Here is a 21,496-nt window from a genome sequence, read left to right on the forward strand (position 1 = left end):
AGATAAACTGCTGAGTTTCAGCTTGGTGACAGGAAACCTTGGACTGGTTAAAATAATGGCCTCCCATACTTTTTATTTACTAGGAGTGTTCTATTATGCATGGCAATGACCTTCCTGTTTGTGCCACTTTGGAATAGCTACCTAGAGATGGAACTGTTAGCCGGGTGTGGTGGTTCCTGTCTGTAATCCCAGAATGTGGCAGGAGAATATCGGAGTTCAAGGCCAACCTGGGTTACAGAGACCCTGTCTCAAAAATGACAAGGATGGGAGTCACTGGGGCACCCCGAAAAGGTTTTAAGGAAACAATCTGATTTGGGCATTTAAAAGCTCTTCTAGTTGAGCACGGTGGCTTGTGCAAGTAGCTCCTCACTGGGGAGGCTGAGGCAGAACAGAGAAGTCAGTGCCAGCCTGGTCTACATAGCAAGGCTGTGTCTCAAAAAAACAAAAACAGTGCTGGTGGCTCAGACCTGTAATCCTAGCTACTCGGGAGGCAGAGATCAGGAGGATCTCAGTTCCAAACCAGCCGGGGGAAATAGACCCTGTCTCGAAAATACCCATCACAGAAACAACTGGTCAAGTAGTACAGCACTGCCCAGCAAGCATGAGGCCCTAAGTTACAAAAAAAAAAAAAAAAAAAAGAAAACAAAACATCTTTCTGGCTGCTATTTAAAGAATGGGTCAAGGCCAGAACAGGGAGACCAGATAAGAGACTGGGAGCAGAGCCAGGCCTGGTGGTGCAACCCTGTCTGTAATCCTAGCACTTGGGAGGCAGAAACAGGAGGATGGCAAGTTTGAGTTCAGCCTGGGTTACATAGCGACCCTGCCCTAAAACCCAAACCAACCAACCACCCACAGAACAAAAAGACGTGTAGAAGTGGGCAGAGTCGGGATAAACATGTTGCAATGGCATTCGCTGAACTGGCAAGTGACCAAGGAGGAAGTGTCAAGGTTGACACCTCCATTTCTTACATCACTGACTGGACGGAAGAGGATTAAATGACATTGGGCAAGAAGAGCGCGTCGCCCGGAGGCGTTCGCTCTTGTTAATACCTGCATTCATCGCGAAACACCCCAATTCTGCCATCGAGGCGGAGGCTGGGCGACTAAGCCCTGGGCAGCTCGCAAGAGCCACGTGCCTGGCGACTCCCGCCTCGCGGGAGGGGGCGTGTCCGCCGCAAGCCCCGCCCCCACGCTGCGTGCGCACGTCGCGCCGTCCTCTCGCCCGCCCGCCCGCTTGGCGTGCTGCGGCACTGAGGGAGTCGCTCGCTGGCTAGGGGACGGTCGCATTTGCAGAGCGGACCCGCTGCGGGTGAGTGGCCCGCGCTCTCCCGGGTTTTCCTCTCGGTTTCTTGGGCCGCGCCGCCTGCTTGTCAGGTCCTAACCCGGCGAGGATCCTCGGGAGCTCGGCCCGCTCCACCCACCGCTTCCCCGGTGCGCCGGCCTGAGGGGGATACCCGGCGGGGGGCGGCCGGAAGCGGGTGAGGCCGTGGAGCTGGCGGCGGCGGGGACGCGGACGGTTAGGGGGCGGGAGGGGAGGGGCGCCCGGGACGCCGATCTCTGGGAGTCTTTTTGGTGGGGGCTTAGGAGGCCTGAACGGCTCCTTGGGGTGTCCCGTGGGGCCCGGCCCCTCCCGGGGTCATGAGTGCGCTTGGCGAGGTGACCCTGGGGTCGCAGCGTGTGGAACTCAGCACATCGGTCCACCTGGGGCCCGGGTAGAGCCTGGGACGGGAGCCCGGCGTGGCAGCCTCGCTGGTTGTCCGCATTGGCTGGGCTCTGTCCTACCTCGTCCTGACTCACCTCGGTGAGAGGCGTCCTTTGAATGACTTCGGGGACTCGATGAGTGACCTCTGGTGTACCCTAGTGCAGAATGCGGGGCTGCGAGGAACCCGCTGTAGGCGCGGCCGGTTAGTCCGGACCGGGAGTTCACCTGTCACCTCCTAAGCACTGTGCTCCAGGCGTCTTTATTGCCCCTTAAGAGCTGCCAGCACCGCCCTGTACAGACTTTGCCCTGTCTGTGTCATGCCATTTAAATTGGTTCTGAAGGTCCTGTTGTCATGGCCTGTGGCTGTTCACCCTTAATGTGTTATATAGATGATGCCATAAACCAGACAAGGTCAAGTGTGATTGAAAGAAATAATGCTCACCCTATAATGCCCTGCAGTTGAGGAAGACCTCTTGCTCTCAAGCCCTTTCCAAAGCCTTGAGCGTTAATAACTTTGCCTTTTGTAAATGAGACTAAACAGAAACTCACATGAGATAACTTGACCTACATTCCACAGCCAAGAGCATGGCACAGATGATCTTGAACTTGGTGGTCTGACTCCAGCCTGTGCTCCTTCCCAAATGGAGTTGTAGAAATTGGAAGTGGATTTCGCTGTTTCAGTGTGCTTCCTTCTCATCTCAAACAGTCATGTCAAGTAGAAGGATATGAGCCTTCCATTTTTGTTCCTTTGAGTTTGGTACGGTGTTTCTTAACAAGGTGTTTTTTGGTTGTTGTTTTCCTAGTGGTGGGGATTGAACCCACAGCCTTGTGCATGTGTACTTTTTTTTTCTGTTTTTGCAGTACTGGTACTTGAACTCAGGGCCTACACCTTGAGCCACTCCACCAGCTCTTTTTTGTGGCAGATTTTTTTTTCAAGATAGGGTGTCAAGAACTATTTGCCCAGGCTGGCTTCGAACCATGGTCCTCTTGATCTCTGCCTCGTGAATAGCTAGGATTACAGGTGTGAGCCACCAGCACCTGGCTGCATGTGTACTTTTTTTAAAGAAAAGATATTTTTTAAATTTTATTTTTGGCAGCACTGGGGTTTGAACTCAGGGCCTCATCTGCTAGGCAGGCACTCTACATCTTGAGCTACTCCACCAGCCCTTAATTAATTAATTAATTAATTAATTAATTAATTAATTAATTTTAAGAAACGGATCTTGCTGTGTAGCCCAAGCTGGCTGGAACTCAAGATCCTCCTGCTTCAGCTTCCTGAGTGCTAGGATTACAAACACGTGCCACCCCATCTGGCCTAACCAGTGCTTTTTAGTGTGTGTGTGTGTTTGTGGTTTCTTTTTTGTTTTGTTTTGTTCTGTTTTGGCAGTACTGGGGTTTGGAAGGCAGCTGTGCTCGCCACTATACCACCACCGCCTCCGATACTGGTGTTTGGACTGTGGGACTCACACTTGCTAGGCAGGCATTCTACCATTAGTTTCTTTGGGAAGGGGAATAGGGAATGTAAGTTAGTGTGTGCTTATTCATTAGGCTTTTTCAGAACCACGAGACATAATCTTTGTTTATTTTCTTTTTTTTAAGTTTTCTTCTGAGACATAAACTTTGGGAGGAGTTCAAAGTTCAGTAGGGCATTTATAAGTTTACCTGATGAATTAGAAGTTTTCAAACACTGAGGGTGTGGGAATTTGTGGGCCTTAGAAGTTCACATGCCCATTGAATGACCTAATCCATCTGGGGATGTGAAGAGGAAATCCTGTGATTCCTCCATTGTCTGACTTGATTTCCTTTTTTCCTTTGCTTGGGCCAGTAACTTAGGCTGTTGTTGAGTTGCCAGAGTGAGGAATTTGAGCCACTCTAGCCATGCACAATGCCAGTGGGCTACAAGAGTCAAGTGTTCGTTACCTTTAGCTCACCCCTTAACATGTCATTCAAAAACTGGACAGCAAGGTCTGCCTGGATTGTTATTAGTTTTTTCTTTTTGTCATTCTGGGGTCTGAACTCTGGGTCTCCACCTACCACTTGAGCTATGCCTGGCCTCAGACCTTGATCCTCCTACCTACAGCCTCCTGCGTAGTTGAGATTATAGGTGCATACCGCCATGCCCAGCTTGCTATTTGAGATGGGGGCATCTGACTAATTTTTTTTTTGCCCCAGGCTGGCTTCGAACTTCAGTCCTCCTGAGCTCTGTTTCTGAAGCAGCAGGGATTGCAGCTATGAGCCACTGCACTTGGCTAAAATTTTCTTTTTTTTTTTAATCCCCTCTCTCCCCACCCCAAAAGTTTCTTTTAATATGTGATTGTCTTTATAGGCCAGTTGGGCTCTACACAAACTGGAATAATCATTCTTCCAGGAGGCAGATCTTTTAGAAATTGGAATTGCATTTTTCAATGCAAAATTTAGATTTCATCTTGTCACTCCTTGGAGAAAAAATGGAAAACTTGAACTATTACCTCTTTGTATGTTACTGGCTATAGTTAACTAAAAAAGTTATAAAGAAACTTTTTTTTGGTGATACTGGGGTTTGAACTCAGGGCTTTGTGCTTGCTAAGCAGGTGTTCTACTGCCTGAGCCACACCTCCAACCCTAAAAAAACATTTCATCTGTTTTTTTCTGATAGTAGCCAATAAGAGAATTGTGGGGATGGAGCTGGGTAGTAGAATGCTTGCTTAGCATATCCAAGGCCCTTACCTCCCCACCAAAAAAAATTTCTGGGTCACATCTCCATGTGTATATAACCATTACAGATTATTGTTAGTATTGTTATTATTATTATTATTATTTTTGTGAAAAAACAGGAGAGTTCATTGAGATAGAAAAGTGACAGAATTGAGCCCCCAGAATTGAGGGTGTTCCAAGAGAAGCTTCCTTGATTATCTGCTTTTTAACTCAATTTATTATATTTAGTTTACGTTTCAAAAACAAGATGAAAGCTCTGTGCCTTTTGGTGTAATCTGAATAATTTCTCAGTATATTTTTGTATTGTTTAGAAACAGTGCCTATATCAATTCTCTCTCTCTCTCTCTCTCTCTCTCTCTCTCTCTCTCTCTCTCGGTGGGACTAGAGTTTGAGCTCAGGGTTTTGAGCTTGAAAATCAGGCACTCTACCACTGGAGCCACTCCTCCAGTACCTTTTGCTCTGGTTATATTGGAGATGGGTTCTCTCAAACTATTTGCCTGAGCTGGCCTTAAACCCAGATCCTCTAGATTGCATCTCCCAGGTGGCTAGGATTACAGGTGTAACCTACCAAAGCCCTGTGAGGGATTTGTTCCTCTGGGTTGGGGTTTGAAGTCAGGGCCTCATGCTTGCATGCTTGCTAGGCGGCACTCTTACTGTTTGAGCCTCTACTCCAGCCCCAGAGAGAGAGATTTTTGATTGGAACAGTTAATATAATTGCTGAATGGAGGTGATTTTTTTTTTTTTAATATATGGTCCCAGGATGGATTGAAACTCAGTATTCTCCTATCACATCCTTCCAAGTGCTGGGGTTACTGTTTGCTTGTTTGTTTTTTGACAGCACTGAGATTTGAACTCAGGGTCTCATGCTGGCTAAATAGACACTGTACCACTTAAGCCACTCTGCCAGCCCTCCATTTTTTTGTGGTACTGAGGATTGAACTCTGGGCGTTGCTCATGCTAGGCAAGTGCTCTACCACTTGAGCCACACCCCCAGGACATTCGATTTTGTTTTTGAGGCAGGGTCTCACTACCTTTTTGCCCGTGCTGGTCCCAAACTCGAGTTTCCTGCTGCCTTCTGAGTACCTGGAATTTCAGGTGTGCACCACCATGCCCAGCTCAGAAATAGCATTAGTTACTGGGAGTCACTTTAATACAAGTGTATAGCTGCTGTAAAGGGAATCCATTTACTAACAGCCCAACATCTAAATTTCAGTCATGACCAGCTGGCTTAGAGCTGGACAGGATCTCAACATGTAGCCACTGCTGGTCTTGAACATCAGATCTTCCTGCCTCAGCCTCACAAGTGCTCGGATTATAGACATACACCACCACACCCAGTTTAGACATGTATTTCTTTTTTTTTTTTGGCAGTAGTGGAGTTTGAGTTCAGGACCTAATACTTGATATATAGGCTCTGTACCACTTGAGCCTCACCTCCATGTAAACATGTATTTCTTAATGTAATAGGTTTGTTTTAAGCAAATATCTTACAGGTCAACCAAGGGCTGTCTAGTGTGCTAGGGAGTAAAAATTGCACCAGAGAGCATTTATTCTTGTTGTTCAGTGATGTGATGTTGAGAGGTGTTCTTTGTTAAAATGTACACTTCAATGTCACTGTATGAAGACTTCAGATAACACTGAGCCTTTGTTTGAACTCTAAAATGATTGAATTGTTATGTACAAAATTAAGCTAATCATTTCACAGCTGTTTTTTACTCACAGGAATTCAATACATCTTATCTGTGAATATATGTATCTTAAGTGTATACATATTATAGTGTATATATATTTATATATTGATAGTAGAGTGAAAAGCAAATGTTAAAAAAACAAACAAACAAACCTAAAACAAAAGGGAAATTGTGTGGGTTGTGTTTGACCATGAGAAAAACATTTAAATCCTTTGATAATTTTTTTTTTTGATGGTGATACTGGGGCTTGAACTCAGACTGGGGCTTGAACTCAGGGCCTCATGGTTGCTAGGCAGGCGCTTTACCACTTGAACCACTTCACTAGCCAGATCTAAATCCTTTAAGCTTTAGTTTCTGCATCTAAAAAAAAACGAAGTTAACGTGGGCACCGGTAGCTCAGGCTTGTGATTCTAGTTACTCAGGAGGCAGAGATGGGGGTTGAGGGGGTAGAGGCTCAAGGCTGGTGTGAGGAACAAGAGTGAGACTGCCTGAAAAATACCTAACCCAGCAAAAGGGCTGGCAGAATGATCATTGGGAGAGTGCCTGCCTAGCAAGTGTGAGGCCACGTCAAACACTAGTACCAAAAAGAAATAAACAACCAAACAAATGAGGTTAATACGTCATGGGCCTTAAAGTCTTTGGTGCCTTTGGATGCTCCTTCTCGTGAGGGGTTTCCAAACCCATCTATTTGGTAAGATTCATTTTGGGACTGAGAATGTGTGTTTTTCAAGTTCCCTTGTCTAAAGCACAGGGTGCATAGAATGAAGTGACAAATGTATAGAGGTAAGTTAATAGGATATGCAAAGAAAGGGACAGCAGAAGAGGAAAGAGTGATTTTTGTGTGATGGTAACTGCCATCAGTTTGTATGCCAGAGGCCAACCAAGTAAATATTCTCTTCTTTCTGCTTGGGAGGGAAATTAATTTTTCTTCCACAAATAGATTTATTTCCTTCCCAGAAGTAGCATAAGCCTAATTATTGTCATAGTTCTTGGTAACCTTAACTGGGCTTTGGGAAATAATGGCCTAGCAGAGACTGGGGTCTTGGCCTAGCCAATATTTTCAGCTTCGGCCTTTCTCCCGGTGAGCTTTGGGAGACTCTGGGTGCACTGCATTTTGCATTAAATTTCACAGTTACCTGAGAACCTGTTTTATAGCACTGCATGATTAAGACAATCTGGCATCACAGTGCTCTGTGACTTATCATTACTTCTATATGCCATTTGACTTCAGTTAATCTAGTTGACTGGCTTGCCTCCTAAGTAGCTGTGGTGATCATGTTTTTCTCTGCTAAACACAGGGATCCCTGATCTTAACATACAGGTGTACGGAAGGAATTAGTGGGACAGGATGTTTGAAACCAGAATTGTGGAATATCTGAAAGATAAGACTCCATCTTTAGCACTGTTGTCTCTGTTGCACAATTAGTATTTATAGAATGGTGAACTCTGTAGTTTATTTAAATTTGAAGTCCAGGAAAAGATCTTAGCTCTCTTTGGAGTCACAGAGCCCGTGAGCATGAGATGTTTGTTGACAGTGCATAATGTTCCCTGTTCTCACGTGGCCATCTCCTTCCAGAGATGCGTGGCCTGCTATATTCACTCTAGAAGCACTGCCGTGTGCTGGTGCAGAGGAGCTGTTGTCACCTACACCTGTTTCCAGGGCTCTCTAGAGGAATGCGAGACGGAGAGGGAAAGAATCAGTGAGCAAAACTGAATATGGGTTGTGAAAGGGGTCCTGGCAGTAGTGTTCAAAAGCAGATGAAAAAAGTAAGTGTAGAGATGTAGGGCCTACATCATCTTCAGACTTCTGCTGGAAGACATTAAACCTTCACTCCCTTCTTGTTTTTTTTTTTTTTCTTCTTTTTTGGCCATGCCAAAAAAAACCCAACATGTTTCATGCATGTTAGTCTAGTGCTGTGCCACTGCACTATATCCCTGGCTCCCTTATTTTTATATTAGAAGGCAAGGAGAGAGTCAGGCCTTCCCTTTGCTTAATAATAGCAGGTATTCTAGTAATGAGCAAATTACCTTAAAAAATCCTTCATTTCTCTATCATACACTTGGCTGTTTATTAACTTCAGTAATATTCCCAATGTGCTCAATGTCATGTTTGTCTTTCTCTGGAAGACTTTCTGTGTTTTATAAAAAGACAGCCGTGGACCCAAAAAGAGAAAAGTGCTGGGTGAGTAGCTGCTGCAGCTTATGTGTTTCTGCCTTTCCATGTGACTTTTCTAGTTATTTGAGCGAAGGTTAGCCAATTTTTTTTTTTTTTTTTTTTGGTGGTACTGGGGTTTGAACTCAGGGCCTCATGCTTGCTAAGCAGGCAGTCTACCATGTGAGCCACTCCACCAGCCCTATGTGTGATATATATGAGCCTTTTTTTTTTTTTTTTTCTTGAGCTAGGGTTAAAAACCAAAGTTCTTTACTCTGTCACACATGACACTTTGCTACCAAATGTATTGGAGGTGTTTTTCCCCAAACCAAACATTCTCTAGAAGTAAGTTGTTGTCACCTGTACTTTTGGCTTATCAAGGGGTTCCGTGACCCCCTGTCCTTGGGGTTGATCAGTTTCCTAGAGTGCTTCACAGAACCCAGGGAAATACTTTACTTATCTTTACCCATTTAAAAGTTATAAAGGAAGAAGGCCACCTTATAGTATTTTGCAATAACTGTAATAACCTACTTTGAAAGAATGTCATTAAATATGCTACAGTAAATGATAAAAAATTAAATAAATATAAGTTATAAAGGAGAGCTGGGCACTGGTGGCTCACGCCTGTAATCCTAGCTACTCAGGAGACAGAGAGCAAGAGCCAACCTGGACAAAATGTTTGAGACATCCTACCTTGAAAAAACCCATCACAAAGATAGGGATGATGGAGTGGCTCAAGGTGTAGGGCCTGAGTTCAAGCCCCAGTACCTCAAAAAAAATTTTTAAAAAGGTTATAAAGGAGTGGGGGGGGCGGGGAGGCTGAAGGGTAAATGTGATCAAATTACTTTATGCGTATATGAAAATAGAACAATGAGACCTGCTAAAATTATTTAAGTAATAGAGGGGGTAAATTTGATCAAAGTACATTCTTTGCACATATGGAAATATCACAATTAATATACGCTAACAAAAAAGAGGGGAAGAAAGTCCTAAGTGAGCCAAGTGTGGTGGTAGATATCTATAATCCCAGCTCCCGAGGAGGTGGAGGCGGGATGATCCGAATTCAAGGCCAGCCCAAGTGAAGTTAGCAAGATCCTGTCTCAAAAGCATAATTAAAAAAAAAAAAAAGAGGGCTGGGGGTGTGGCTCAAGTGGTAGAGCGCCTGCATAGCAAGCATGAGGCCCTGAGTTCAAACCCCATACCGCCCCTAAAAAAAAAATTAAAGCTAAATTTATGCCAGGCACCAATGACTTACAACTCACGCCTGTAATCCTAGTTACTCAGGAGGCAGAGATCAGGAGGATCGAGGCTCCATGCCAGTCTGGGTAAATAGTTTACAAGACCTCTATCTCGAAAAAACCCATCACAGAAAAGAGCTGGTGGAGTGACTCAAGGTGTAGGCCCTGAGTTCAAACCTCACTACTGCAAAAAACAGAAAACAAAACCAAGCCTGTAAAAAGGATACAGATGGATGCGATTCATAGGTCGAAGCATGAGGGTCGGACTCTGGACACGTCCCATGTGTTCCATGTGGAAGCTAATGAGCGCCCTGTGCTTTCAGATTTTTACAGGAGGCTTTGTTGAGTAGACTGTGATCACATCATTGACTGTTGATGAGCATCAGCTCTTCATTTCCCAGAAGATGTCACGGAGTGGCACTCCGAGTTTCTACTCTCTAGTCACGTGGTTGGCTCCCCTGGCAAGTCCTGAGGCTATCTAGGAGTCCACCAAGAGGCACCACATTAGAACCAAATGCCCCTCTCATCCAGGAAATTGCAAGTGATTTAGGAGCTGTTTCACACATGGGTCACATACCAAATATCAGAACAAAAGATTCTCATAGTGACATTATCTTTGAAGGTTTCTAGGAGGAGTGTGCCAGGAACTGGAGGCAAAACCCAAATATATTCAAATGCATAAGTATCTTATTGTAAATCACAATGTCATACCAGTGTATATACCCAAATTTTAAAGGTGTCAACACATTTAAGTGCACACACCCATTTGGCAGGTGTATATATTGAGACTTTATGGTGTACTTGAGTGGTGGCCCTGAGGGGATGTGAAAAGACAACATAGTCCTTGTTCACTAGAAGTTGGCCACCTTTACTAGGATTAACTCAGTGGTACTGCATTTGCCTAGCATGCACAAGGCCCTGGGCTTAATCCCTAGCTCTTCAAAAAAAAAAAGAAGTTGGCTATCTTTGAGGAGATCCAAAACAATAGAGTCACTTTGTCTTTCTGACAAAACAAAAAGATGGAAGAACTTGAATTGAACCCAGAAGGGATCAGGTAAATAACTGAGTAGGAAGATAAAAGGAAGGAGGTCAAAGAAAGGGGCAACTCATGTTAGAGCACCTGATCTTGCTGGAAGTCTGTTGCTCACAGAAAGAATGTCATTCATAATCAAACTCCTAGAATAGTTTTTTGGGTTTTTTTTTTGCGGTACCAGAATTTGAACTCAGGCTGTTCCACCGGCCCTGTTTTGTGAAGGTTTTCTCAAGATAGGGTCTCACTGACTGTTTGCCTGGACTGGCTTTGAACTGCCATCTTCCTGAATGGCTAGGATTATAGATGTGAGCTAACAGTGTCCAGCTAGAATAGAGATTCTTAACCTGAAATTTTGGGCCCACAGGTGAACTTTGGCTGCCTGTAGTTGGACTGGTATGGAATAAGCAGCTTTTTTTTTTTTAAAAATATGTGATTATCATCGGGGAGAACCCTAAACCTTTTTTTGTTTTGTTTTTGGTGGGACTGGGGCTTAAACTCAGGACTTCACTCTTGTAGAGCAGGAGCTCTACCACTTGAGCCACACCTCCAGCTCCTCATCTGATTTCTTGGAAGTACACAACTGTATCTTCAGAAGGGGAGGTTTTTGGGTGAAAGACAGACCCAAGGACATTCCTTTGTAAACAAACAGCCTTTCACAGAACACCAGCTGTCTTGGGACTTACATGAGAGCTTTTCCAAGGGACAGCAAGTTCCCACATGTGTACAGTGGTCTGATCTGATTCCCAGGACAGGGGGCATTGCCCGAGGCCACAGCACCTCCACTGGCTAGTGCCTGTGAGACAGAAATGTTTAAGGCTCAGGTCTGCCCTCAGGGCCCATACAGACCATCACACAGGGTTAGTGGTAACAGTGAATGCTGGGGATGGAGTGGAGTGAGTTGAAGACACAGAAACCATGTACATTTTGGAAGGTCATGACGTTTTCAAGGAGCTGTTGGACTATTAGAAATGAGGTGGGAAAGAGTAGAGCAGCCAGAAAGTCCCCTTTGATCGTGAGTAATCCAGGATCAGCTTCCTGCTGCTTTCTCATAGGATATATGGCCTAAGAGACCTGGTCTAGAGCTACTGATCACCTGGCGCATTCAGTGGGAAATGAAACAGCAGTGAGCTGTTTAACCAAGTGTCCTAGCTCCCCTAGACCCACAGGTGAGCAAACCAGGCCCAGCTCAGGGGTCCTGTGGGTGCTAGAGTTGAGCTCCTAAGGCTTGTTTTCCTTTAACTATGGAAAGTTCAGTTTCATTTGCTTTATGAGTTGAACTCTGTCAGATGTCTGAGAAAAAAAAAAAAAAAAGTCTTGAACAAGCCCTTTCACAGCCTGGGAGAGCCTGCTTCTCTTCCTCTTTTGACCTATAAGCTGTTGGACAGTTGCCTCCCCATCTTGGTTACCTGCTTTTTTCTTAGTTATTCATTCATTATCGCCCAAGTGGATCCTTGGTCAGTAGTTGATGTTATGGGCTATTTGAGTTTCTTCTTGATAATGATTAATGGAGATAATACTGTTTTACCAGTTTTGAGGAACTCTTGGGAATTACAGGCATTAGTTCTTAAGAATTGAGAGGAGTTGAACTTGGGAATTAAGTATAACTTATAGTTTGTGGGCACCACTTCATTGACGAAAAGGGAACTGGAAGTTAGAAGTTACATAGTTTTACACTGGCACACTGGTGGTTTTGTTTTTTCCTCTTCAGTAAATTATCATCATTGTAGCATTTTGCTTTTTTTCTTTGATAAAGATAACCTAATGCCTTGGTGTATGTCCTCCAAAATGTGACTAGCAAAATGTGATTCAAGACAGGATGTGGATTTGTTATGAAGTCCTATTGTGATTACCCTATTCCTAGAGGAACAAACATGAAGAATCCTACTGCCATGAAGTCTAAACTAAGGACAACTTAGAGGGGGGACAGCACAGGATTTGTTTTTCACAGATGTAGACACTAGGGAGTGTTGCTGGTTCCTGCATAGGTCAGATAGAGGAGGCTGGTAGGCATTTGTTACCTTAAGTATTAAAAATTTGCCTATACATTTAAAAAAAAAAGTGACATAGTGTTCTACCAATCAGGCTTTCAATGACCTTAAAACAAAATATAAAAGTAACTTTACTTGTGGAATGTAAGGAAGTGGTTTTAAAACCTTCAGATATGAAGCAGTTACTGGAACACAGAGCATCACACACTTGATCCCCCAAGGCCATTCTCACCCCCTGCTCTCCCTTCATTACAAGTTTCTGCCTTAAAAATGCTGCTCAAAAATACTTATTCACTGCCAGCTATTTTCATGATTTCTGGGATTCACTTTTTTTTTTTTCTTTTTTTGCAGTTCTGGGGCTTGAACTCAGGACACCTTGAGCCACTCCATCAGCCCTTTTTTTGTGATGGTTTTTTCGAGATAGGATCTCCTGAACTATTTGCCTGGCCTGGCTTCGAACCACAGTCCTCCTGATCTCTTCTGCCTCTTGTTTATTATTTTTATTATTATTCTTTTTTTCATTTTTTACATTTACTCACATGTGCATACAGTGTCTGGGTCACCTCCCTATCCCCCTTGTGCCTCCTGAGTAGCAGAAGGCGTGAACCACTGGTGCCCAGCAATTTTGTGTGTGTGCGTGTGTGTGTTTTGCTGGTTATCCTTCTACCATCTGAACCATGCCCCCAACTCTTTTGTTTTGGATTTTTGTTTTTAAATTAAGGGCTTGATAACTTTGGTCCTCAAACTCATGATCCTCCTGTCTCTGTCTCAAGTAGTTGGGATTGCAGGCATGGTGCTTCATGACAGGTCAGTCTGGGATTCACCTTTAATTGCCCTCTATTATTAGCTCTTTGCGCCTGCCTCAATTTTGAGAATACCTTTTATTCTGGGAATCATTCATTCACCCAACAAACCCTGTTTAGATGTGTGCCCTATGTTGTGAGGTAGGAGTCAGATAAATGAGCTGTAATCTGGGGAAAAAATAATATAAACAAACAAGTACTGTAGCAAGGTACAAGTGCTATAAAAGACTGACTTAGGTAGCTCCCAATATAGTATCAGGCCTCTTGAGATTATCACTTACATTGTTTTCTAGACCTCATTCTTAGAATTGGCACAATATTTATTTATTTAGGTGGGACTAGGGGTTGAACTCTGGGCTTCATGCTCACAGAGCAGGTTCTCTATCACTTGAGCCACACCTTCAGTCCATTTTGCTGTAGTTATTTTGGAGATGGTGTCTTGCAAACTATTTGCCCTGGGTGACCTTAAACTTTGATCCTCCTAATCTCAGCCTCCCAAGTAGCTAGAATTACAGTCATGAGTCACCAGGGCTTGGCACAGTCTTCTCTTTAGAGGAAATATAGGAAGGAATATAGGAGCAGCTCTGGCTGAAGTAGAGGGGAGGATACCCACAGCCTTTCTTGCTCTGCCTGGTGGACAACACCTAACTCCCTGCAGCTTGCTGAGAGACCACTCAGTGGCATTTCTGAAAATTCGACTAAGATCTGGGTGGTAGAACTTAGTTCTTCTGATTCTTAGCCTACTTCTCAGTCACCAGACTGATAATAATTAGATTTCCACAAAGAAGTCAGTAATCACAGGGTTAGCTTCCAGTGATCCACATACCAGTGACGCCTGTGATGTACCCTGACCCTTTTCATTGTCATTTATGGGCTATGCCAAATTGCCCCCCCCCCAGCTAATAATAATAGCCTTGGAAATCTCTGTAAAGAGTAGATGGTAAAGGTGTGATGAATGATTTGAAACATAGTGCTAAAATCTCAGTCTTGTCTGTCTGTAAATTGATGAAGACATAGATATCTTTTTTTGATCTACTTTAGCAAACTGCTTCTGAGGTCCAAGCAGGGTTTTTCAATTTTGGTGCTGTTGACATTTTGGGCTAAGTTTTCTGTGGTGATGGGTGTGTATGTCATTCTGTGCCCAGCAGCGTTCTTGGCTGTACTGTCTCTCATTTGAAGATATATGGGAACATTTGTTAATTTTAAATTTTAGGGCTGGCAGAGTGGCTCAAGGGGTAAAGTGCCTGCCTAGCAAGTGTGAGGCCCTGAGTTCAAACCACATTGCCACCAAAAAAACAAACAAGAAAAAAAAACTTTTAGCAATTTTTGGCTTATTAATGAGCATGATATGACTTATCATAGGACTTTGTTGTTTTGTTTTTGTTTTTTGAGACAGGGTCTCACTGTGTAGCCTAGCTAGCCTTGAACTCATATTCCTACCTACCTCTGTCCCTCAAGTGCTAGGATTATAGGAATGAAGTACTACATGTCACAGTTTTGTAACTCATTTATCTCCTTTAATTCCTATAACTACCTTGCCTTGCAGAATATACAATAACAACAACAAAAAACAAACTGAGAAATCAAGTAGTTGGTCTGAGGCCATGCAGCTGGTGACAAATCCAGGGTTTGCTCTTGGTTGTGCATGTCAAAAGCTTATGCCTTAACCACATCCATGTGTTGCCTCTTGGTCTCTGTGTGGAGGATTTCTCTGTGGCTGGCTTGTTTCATTCACTTAACTTTGGCTGGGTGCCCACCACAGGTTGTGCTCTAGAAGTCAGCACAGTTCAGTACACTGCCCAGCTGTTGTGCTGTCAGAAAGGACTTCTGTGCAGATGCCTATTAGACTTTTTGAACTCTTCTTCTGGAAACTTTCAGGAGGGATTCCATCTCCATGTGATAGGATAAATACCGCAATACAGGTACTTAAATGTGTATCTTAGTAGTCACATATGACGCTCACTGCCAAGTTACTGTTGGGTTCGGGAGGCTTTGTTCTGAAATCTACAGTGAGGAAGGTAAGCAGCACAGCTCTGGAGATTTCTCACACAGACCAAGCAGAGTAATGTTTGGTGATTTGCTACCTCTTCCCTTCAATCCTGGAAAGCTTCAATCCTAGAAAACTAATTGAAGGTCCTTTTGCTAAGTAATCACTGTGTCACTTTGATTTTCTGCCTTTTAAGTACAGTTATGAGATGTGTTGCAAGTAAATTGTTACTAACAGTGAGGCTTTTAATGAATATTTTGTCTTAAAAAAAAAAGTCATCCCTATATGTTGACTCTGGTTCTGAAGGACTTTGTAGAGTAGGAGAGGGCTGCTGTTGGTAGAAGCTGACTGGCACTTTCAGGTCTCCTATAGTACATTTTCTCATGCTCCATGCCTGGCTACTCCTGTGGGCATGGTCATTCATGGGCAAATCAGGCCCTGTTAACTGAAGGAGGAAAACAGTTGAAGACCCCTACTCCTAGGGACTTTTGCTTCCTTTTTCATTAAGAATTAAGATAGGGAGTCAGCAAAGTTGACTGACCACACTTAAGGGACAACAGGCAGGCCTTCTGGGGAAGCCAGTCCTGACAAAGTTCAGTAGGTGCTCCTGGTCCCCTGACACCAGAGACACAGGCCTGTGTAGGGCACACCATCCATTGAAGTTACTGATTCTTGGTCGTCATGTTTCCTTCCCCCGGCTCCCACCACACACCAGAAGCTGGATAGTCATTGTGAAGAAGTCTAGAATACCTAAAACTCCAGGCCTGGGGAAACATGCAAGGTTCCATACAGAGCCAAAGTGAGAAATGGGAGCCACCTCCTTTAATTGACCAATGCCTTGTCCTGTGGAATTGCTAATCTTAACAGGAAGTTTCTATGAACGTGTTTTCTATTTATGACACTCCCATTTCCAAGGCAGCGTATGTTTTCAGAAGCAGAAAAATAGGACTGCTTAGATTTTTTGGGGAGTTGGTAGGCAGGAATGGAGTTTTAACTCAGGGCTTCACACTTGCAAAGCAAGCATTCTTCTGCTTGAGCCACACCTCCAGTCTCTTGCTCTGGTTATTTTTGGAGATGGGGGGGTCTCAAGAACTTTTTGCCTAGGCTGGCCTTGAGCTGTGATTCTTCCACTCTCAGCTTCCCAAGTAGGGTGGGATTACAGGTGTAAGCCGCTGGTGCCCTGTGTGAACTGCTTAGATTTTGAACAGGATTGATACACTTCCAGATTCTTTTTTTTTTTTTTTTTTTTCTTGTGGTACTGGGGTTTGAACTCAGGGCCTGTATCTTAAGCCACTCCACCAGCCCTTTTTTGTGATGGGTTTATTTACCAGATAGGGTCTCAAGAACTACTTGCCTGGGCTAGCTTTGAACAGTGATACTCCTGATCTCTGTCTCCTGAGTAGCTGGGATTACAGATGTGAGCCACTGGTGCCTGGCAATACTTCCAGATTCTTGAAACCAGATCTTCTATTTCTCTGTAGTTACTATGGCAATGGATGCTATAGAGATGTTAAGACCCTATTGTGACCTCTCTTTGGGATGCCAAGAGCATGACTTCATTGTCCTCTAAAGCCTGGCAGTTCTGGCTGCTTCTCTCCAGGTACCAAGTGGTGGGGTGTACCATCTTCCCCTTTGGGACCAGCCTTGGGCTGCCAAGTTAGTTAACAAAAGTAGGCCTTACCAAGGAACAGTCTTCTCCAGTTGTGTAATCTGAGTGAGCCAAAGTGTTTGGGAACAGGAGATTGCAGCTCTGAATCTTTAAATGGAAGTCTGAGCACACGCGTCTCAGCAATGATTAGGACTGTGCCTACTTCTATGCTAAAAGAACAGATCACATGCCATGGTTTACATGACTCTGTGGGGACAAAAGCAGTGTGGTGTGGGGACCTCCTTAGCCTACGGCCTGAGTTGACATGTTGTTAATAGTCTGTGGTGACACCATAGTAATCTCAAGAGTGTGAATTAATATGGCTGGGCCATATTTTCTTCACAGGCAATGAGAAACTGCTCGAAAGTGTATCCATGGCAGTCAGACCAGTCCAGTGCTTTGTTGTTTTCACCAACCCCTCCTCCTGCATTTTTTTTGCGGGGCGGGGAGAGGGGTGCAGTACTGGGGTATGAACTCTGGCCCTTGCACTTAGTGCTCTAACACACAAGCCAAGTCTTCAGTCCATTTTTCCTGCATGCGTCCCTGCAGGAATAGCGTCCAAGGCTTTGAGCTGTTTGTAAAGAGAAAAGCATCTGGGTGCTGATTGCCCATCTAGGTTTTGCCAAATGGCAATTCAGTAGAAGAATCTTTTGGTCGTTCTGGGGTTCGAATTCAGAGCCTTCTTCTTGTTAGGCAGACCCTCTACCGTTTAAGTCACACCCCAGCCCTGCAGAAGCATTTTTATCACCGATTCTCTTTTCCCTCCACTTCCAAATTTCCAAATGTTATTCACAGTTCTTATTGATGATAGAAGCTGAATCTTCCAGAGACAGTCTTTGTACTTGAGTGAAAAAAAAATGGGTGACTTCAAGCTTGTTCAATCAAAGTTGGAAGAATTTATGTTTACTTAGGGATTACCCAAGGTTTCATCAGCATCTCTTCTGTTACAACCAGCCCTGTGGGAAGCTAATGCCTATAGGCTTTGCCCTTCTTGTGTTTTCTGTTTTCTGCTGGCTGGGGGTGGAAATCATGGCCTTGGGCATGTTAGGCTAGAACTCTACCACTGAGCCACACCCCAACCCCTTGTTTTTTTTAGACAGGGTCTCATTATGTCGGTGGCCCTCAGTCTCCTGAGTATTGTGATTAGGGGGGGGGGGGTGCACCACACCTGCTTAATTTAACATTTTAGAATTCAGTCTTTTGTAGAAGTAAAGAGTCTTGATTTTCTCAGCCCTGAGACCTGTTCCTGTCATACAGTGTGAGGTGGTAGTCAGGAAATGGGTGAGTGTTGTGTTTATATCATTTGTAATAGGAAGGCTGGTTTATTTATTTATTTATTTTTAATTTTTTGGGCAGTATTGGGGTTTGAACTCCGGGCTTTGAACTTGTTAGACAGGTACTCTACCACTTGAGCCATGCCCCCAGCTCATTTTACTTTAGTTACTTTTTGAATATGGTCTTGAGTTTATGCCAGGTTAGCCTGAACCCAGGTCCTTTTATTTATGATTCCGAAAGCTGGGATGACAGGTATTACAGGTGTAAGCCACTGTGTCTGACCTTTGTTTTTTCCTTGCTCACAATGCTGGGTACTCATAATAGGCAAATAGGAAGACTCTTTACCAGGACTCATAATCACACCAATAGTTAATTCTAGGCACTTTGTCTGAGCTCTCTTCAGTATTTCACATTTCATCTTTGGCATCTGTTTTGATTGCTTGCTTGTTCACGTTGTATTGAACATGCTAGAGATGATCACCCCAATAAAAAAAAATGTCTGCAGGAGAAATCTTAGATTCCCTGAGTGGATTTCAGATACTGAGGTTGCTACAAAGCAGGTGCCTTGAAACTAGTTTGCAGGTTTTGGGTTTTTTTTGTTTGTTTGTTTTGGTTTTTGAGGCAGGGTCTCATTATATAGCCCAGACTAGCCTTGAACTGGAGATCCTCCTGTCTCAACCTCTTCAGTGCTGGTGATGCTGGTTTCCTGATCCCGAATTCATGTCTTGGTGAAGTCGATGATTGAAGATGCTGGACCAAGAGTTAGGAGTCAAGCAAGCACAAAGTTTATTAAAGGGACAGCAAAGAAAAAAGCTAAGCCATAGTACAGCTGGAGTCTAGGAGAGATATTGGGCTGTACCCAGCTTAGGTCTACCTATTCCACCTTGAAGCTACATTTGTGATTGGATGTCATCCAGCTGACTTTACACTGAACCCAGTCACCAGGTCATCCCCATCCTTACTGAACCAGACCTTCCAGGAGGGTCTGGTCAGCTTTTCCTGGCCTTGAAGCCCACCATTTACACAGAGGGTAACCTTGTGTTACCTTGGTAAGAGGTTTCTGTTTTACTTTTCTGACGGGACTGCTTCTCTTCTCTTTAAATGATTTGTTTTCAAAGATACCTCCCTTATCCAGGATAAAGACAGCTGCATTTTATTATTTTGGTGAGAAGCCTGCTCCTTAGGTCTCCTTAGATATTTACTTTTAAGGATGCCTTCCTGTCTCCCTTATCTAAGATAAAGTCACTTCTGTTATTTGCTCCCCTCACACTAGGATTACAGGCGGTGCTTCTCAATGGACTGCCACACCCGGCTTGCCCTTTCTTTGAGGGTCTAAGTGCTCTACCACTGAAATACCCTGGCCTATGCAGTCGACTTTTTTCCTCCCTTGCGTCTTGGACAGATCCACAAGTACATGATGAGTATATATCACTCAGGTTCTTTTTGTCCCTGGAGTCCTCACTTTTCCAAGATTTCCTGTCTGACCTTGCTCTTTATCAAGAAGTTAATAGTCCTTTGTTGAGTGAGCTGTGAGATTGAATTCCCACAACAATTGAAATGATGAAAGGGGTGAAGCTTGTGTATAAGATTTCCTGAGGAGTGACAGCAGAGTTTAGAGGAGACCTCAGGCTTTGATCTAGAAACTCAGAAGCTGTTGACCTATATGATGCAGTTTCCTCAGTGTGTTGAAAGGAAGAGCCTTGCTGGGGTAGAGCTGACTCAGTTCTGTTTGCTGCCTTCAGCTTTGGCTCATCCAGCATCATGCACCAGTATCAAGCAGCACTTGTGTGTAACTTCGTCCTTTTTTAAGTTTATTTTTCTTTTTTGGTGGTACTCAGTATGTGCACTGTAGGTCTTCCAATCCGCAGTGGTCACGTCTTACCTTGGAAAGAACAGGTACACTGCCCTTCCCTGACCCTGCCACAGAAGGAGGTGTGACATGCCCAGAATTATCTGTGAATTCTCCCTGATTTGTTACTCTTCCTCAGTGTTTCTCAGTCACCAGCTGCACATTCTTGTCCACAACTTTCTGGGTAAGAGATCAGCATTTGAGGCAGCGTTACATTTCGTGAAGCACCTCCATGCACGGTAGCTTAGTCCTCATAGCATACCTGAAAAGATGAAGTGAAGAAGTCTGTTACCATGCTTTATGCATGAGGATACTCAGCTTTCAGGTGGTTATGACATACTGCCAAGAGCGACTAACTATTGTGACTCCTGTCCTCAAACTCAAATTTCTAGCCCTAAAGACCTTGCCCTTTGTGCAGGACTTCCTGCCTTCCCATTCCCTACAGTGAACTAGGTTGCTAGTAATAATCAGCAGTAAGTGGGAGTCCAGAAATGGCTCCAAAAAACTGAGAGGTCCACTGAGCTTATCCCTACCTGAGATCCAAGGGATAGGGTGGGACCAGCCAGGTGGGTGCCTTCCTAAAGCTGACAAACAGATTACCCCGTTTCCACACATTGATTTGCCAGATTGGATGCAAAACTGGCCTGTGGCCGGCGCCAGTGGCTCATACCTGTAATCCTAGCTTCTCAGGAGGCAGAGATCAGGAGGATTGCGGTTTGAAACCAACCCCAAGCAAATAGTTCTCAAGACCCTATCTCAAAAAAAAAAAAAATCACATAAAAGGACTGGTGGAGTGGCTCAAGGTGTAGGCCCTGACTTCAAGCCCCAGTACTGCAAAAACAAAAACAAAAACAACTGGGCTGTGGTGTTCAGTTTACTCCTACAAATACTGGATTTGGAAACTTTTTTTTTTTTTTTTTTTTTTTTCAGTGCTGGAGCTGTAACCTAGAGACTCGCACATGCTAGACAAGGGTGCTAATGAGAACAAATTGGTTTCCACGCTGCCTTCAGGAACAGGGCTTCTTCCCTGTTGAGAGTTTCCCGGTGTCCTGGCATAGACTGAAAAGCTCGCCCATGGTATCTAACACATTTTCATTTCCTGTAATTGCTAGTGAGCCAGAATGAATTCTGAACTTACTCTCACTTTAAAAACAATATTTGTATAATTCTTTGTTTTATTTCTTTGTTTTTGTGGTACTGGAGTTTGAACTCAGGGATTCAGTGCTTGCTAGGCTGTTGCTCTACCATTTGAGCCATGAACCCAGTCCTGTTTTATTTTGTTTTAAAATGACATACAGTATGTATAACTTTTAACATTTTTAATAAGTTAGTTCCATAATGTGTATCTTATTTGATTTTCCCAGTAGTCTTTTTTTTTGGGTGGTACTGGGACTTCATGCTCTCACGTTTGCTAGGTAGACATTCTACCACTTGAG

General features: G+C 44.0%; 1 protein-coding gene across 4 annotated transcripts in view; it reads left to right on the forward strand.

The window, feature by feature from the left end:
- Positions 1-1,172: 1,172 nt before the first annotated feature.
- The window catches only part of Hmox2 (heme oxygenase 2), a 29,389-nt gene continuing 9,065 nt past the window's right edge, over positions 1,173-21,496 (forward strand). The window contains exons 1-2 of one of the 4 annotated variants that reach the window (XM_074059539.1): positions 1,212-1,309; positions 20,991-21,137. In XM_074059539.1, coding sequence (XP_073915640.1) covers positions 21,039-21,137 — 99 coding nt within the window. In that variant the 5' untranslated portion in view covers positions 1,212-1,309; positions 20,991-21,038. Of the gene's footprint in view, positions 1,310-20,990; positions 21,138-21,496 lie in introns of those variants that run through there. The other 3 variants (XM_020176062.2, XM_074059540.1, XM_074059541.1) reach the window with 3 other exon arrangements.

This window comes from Castor canadensis, chromosome 17 (genome assembly GCF_047511655.1).
Source record: "Castor canadensis chromosome 17, mCasCan1.hap1v2, whole genome shotgun sequence".
Lineage (NCBI taxonomy): Eukaryota > Metazoa > Chordata > Mammalia > Rodentia > Castoridae > Castor > Castor canadensis.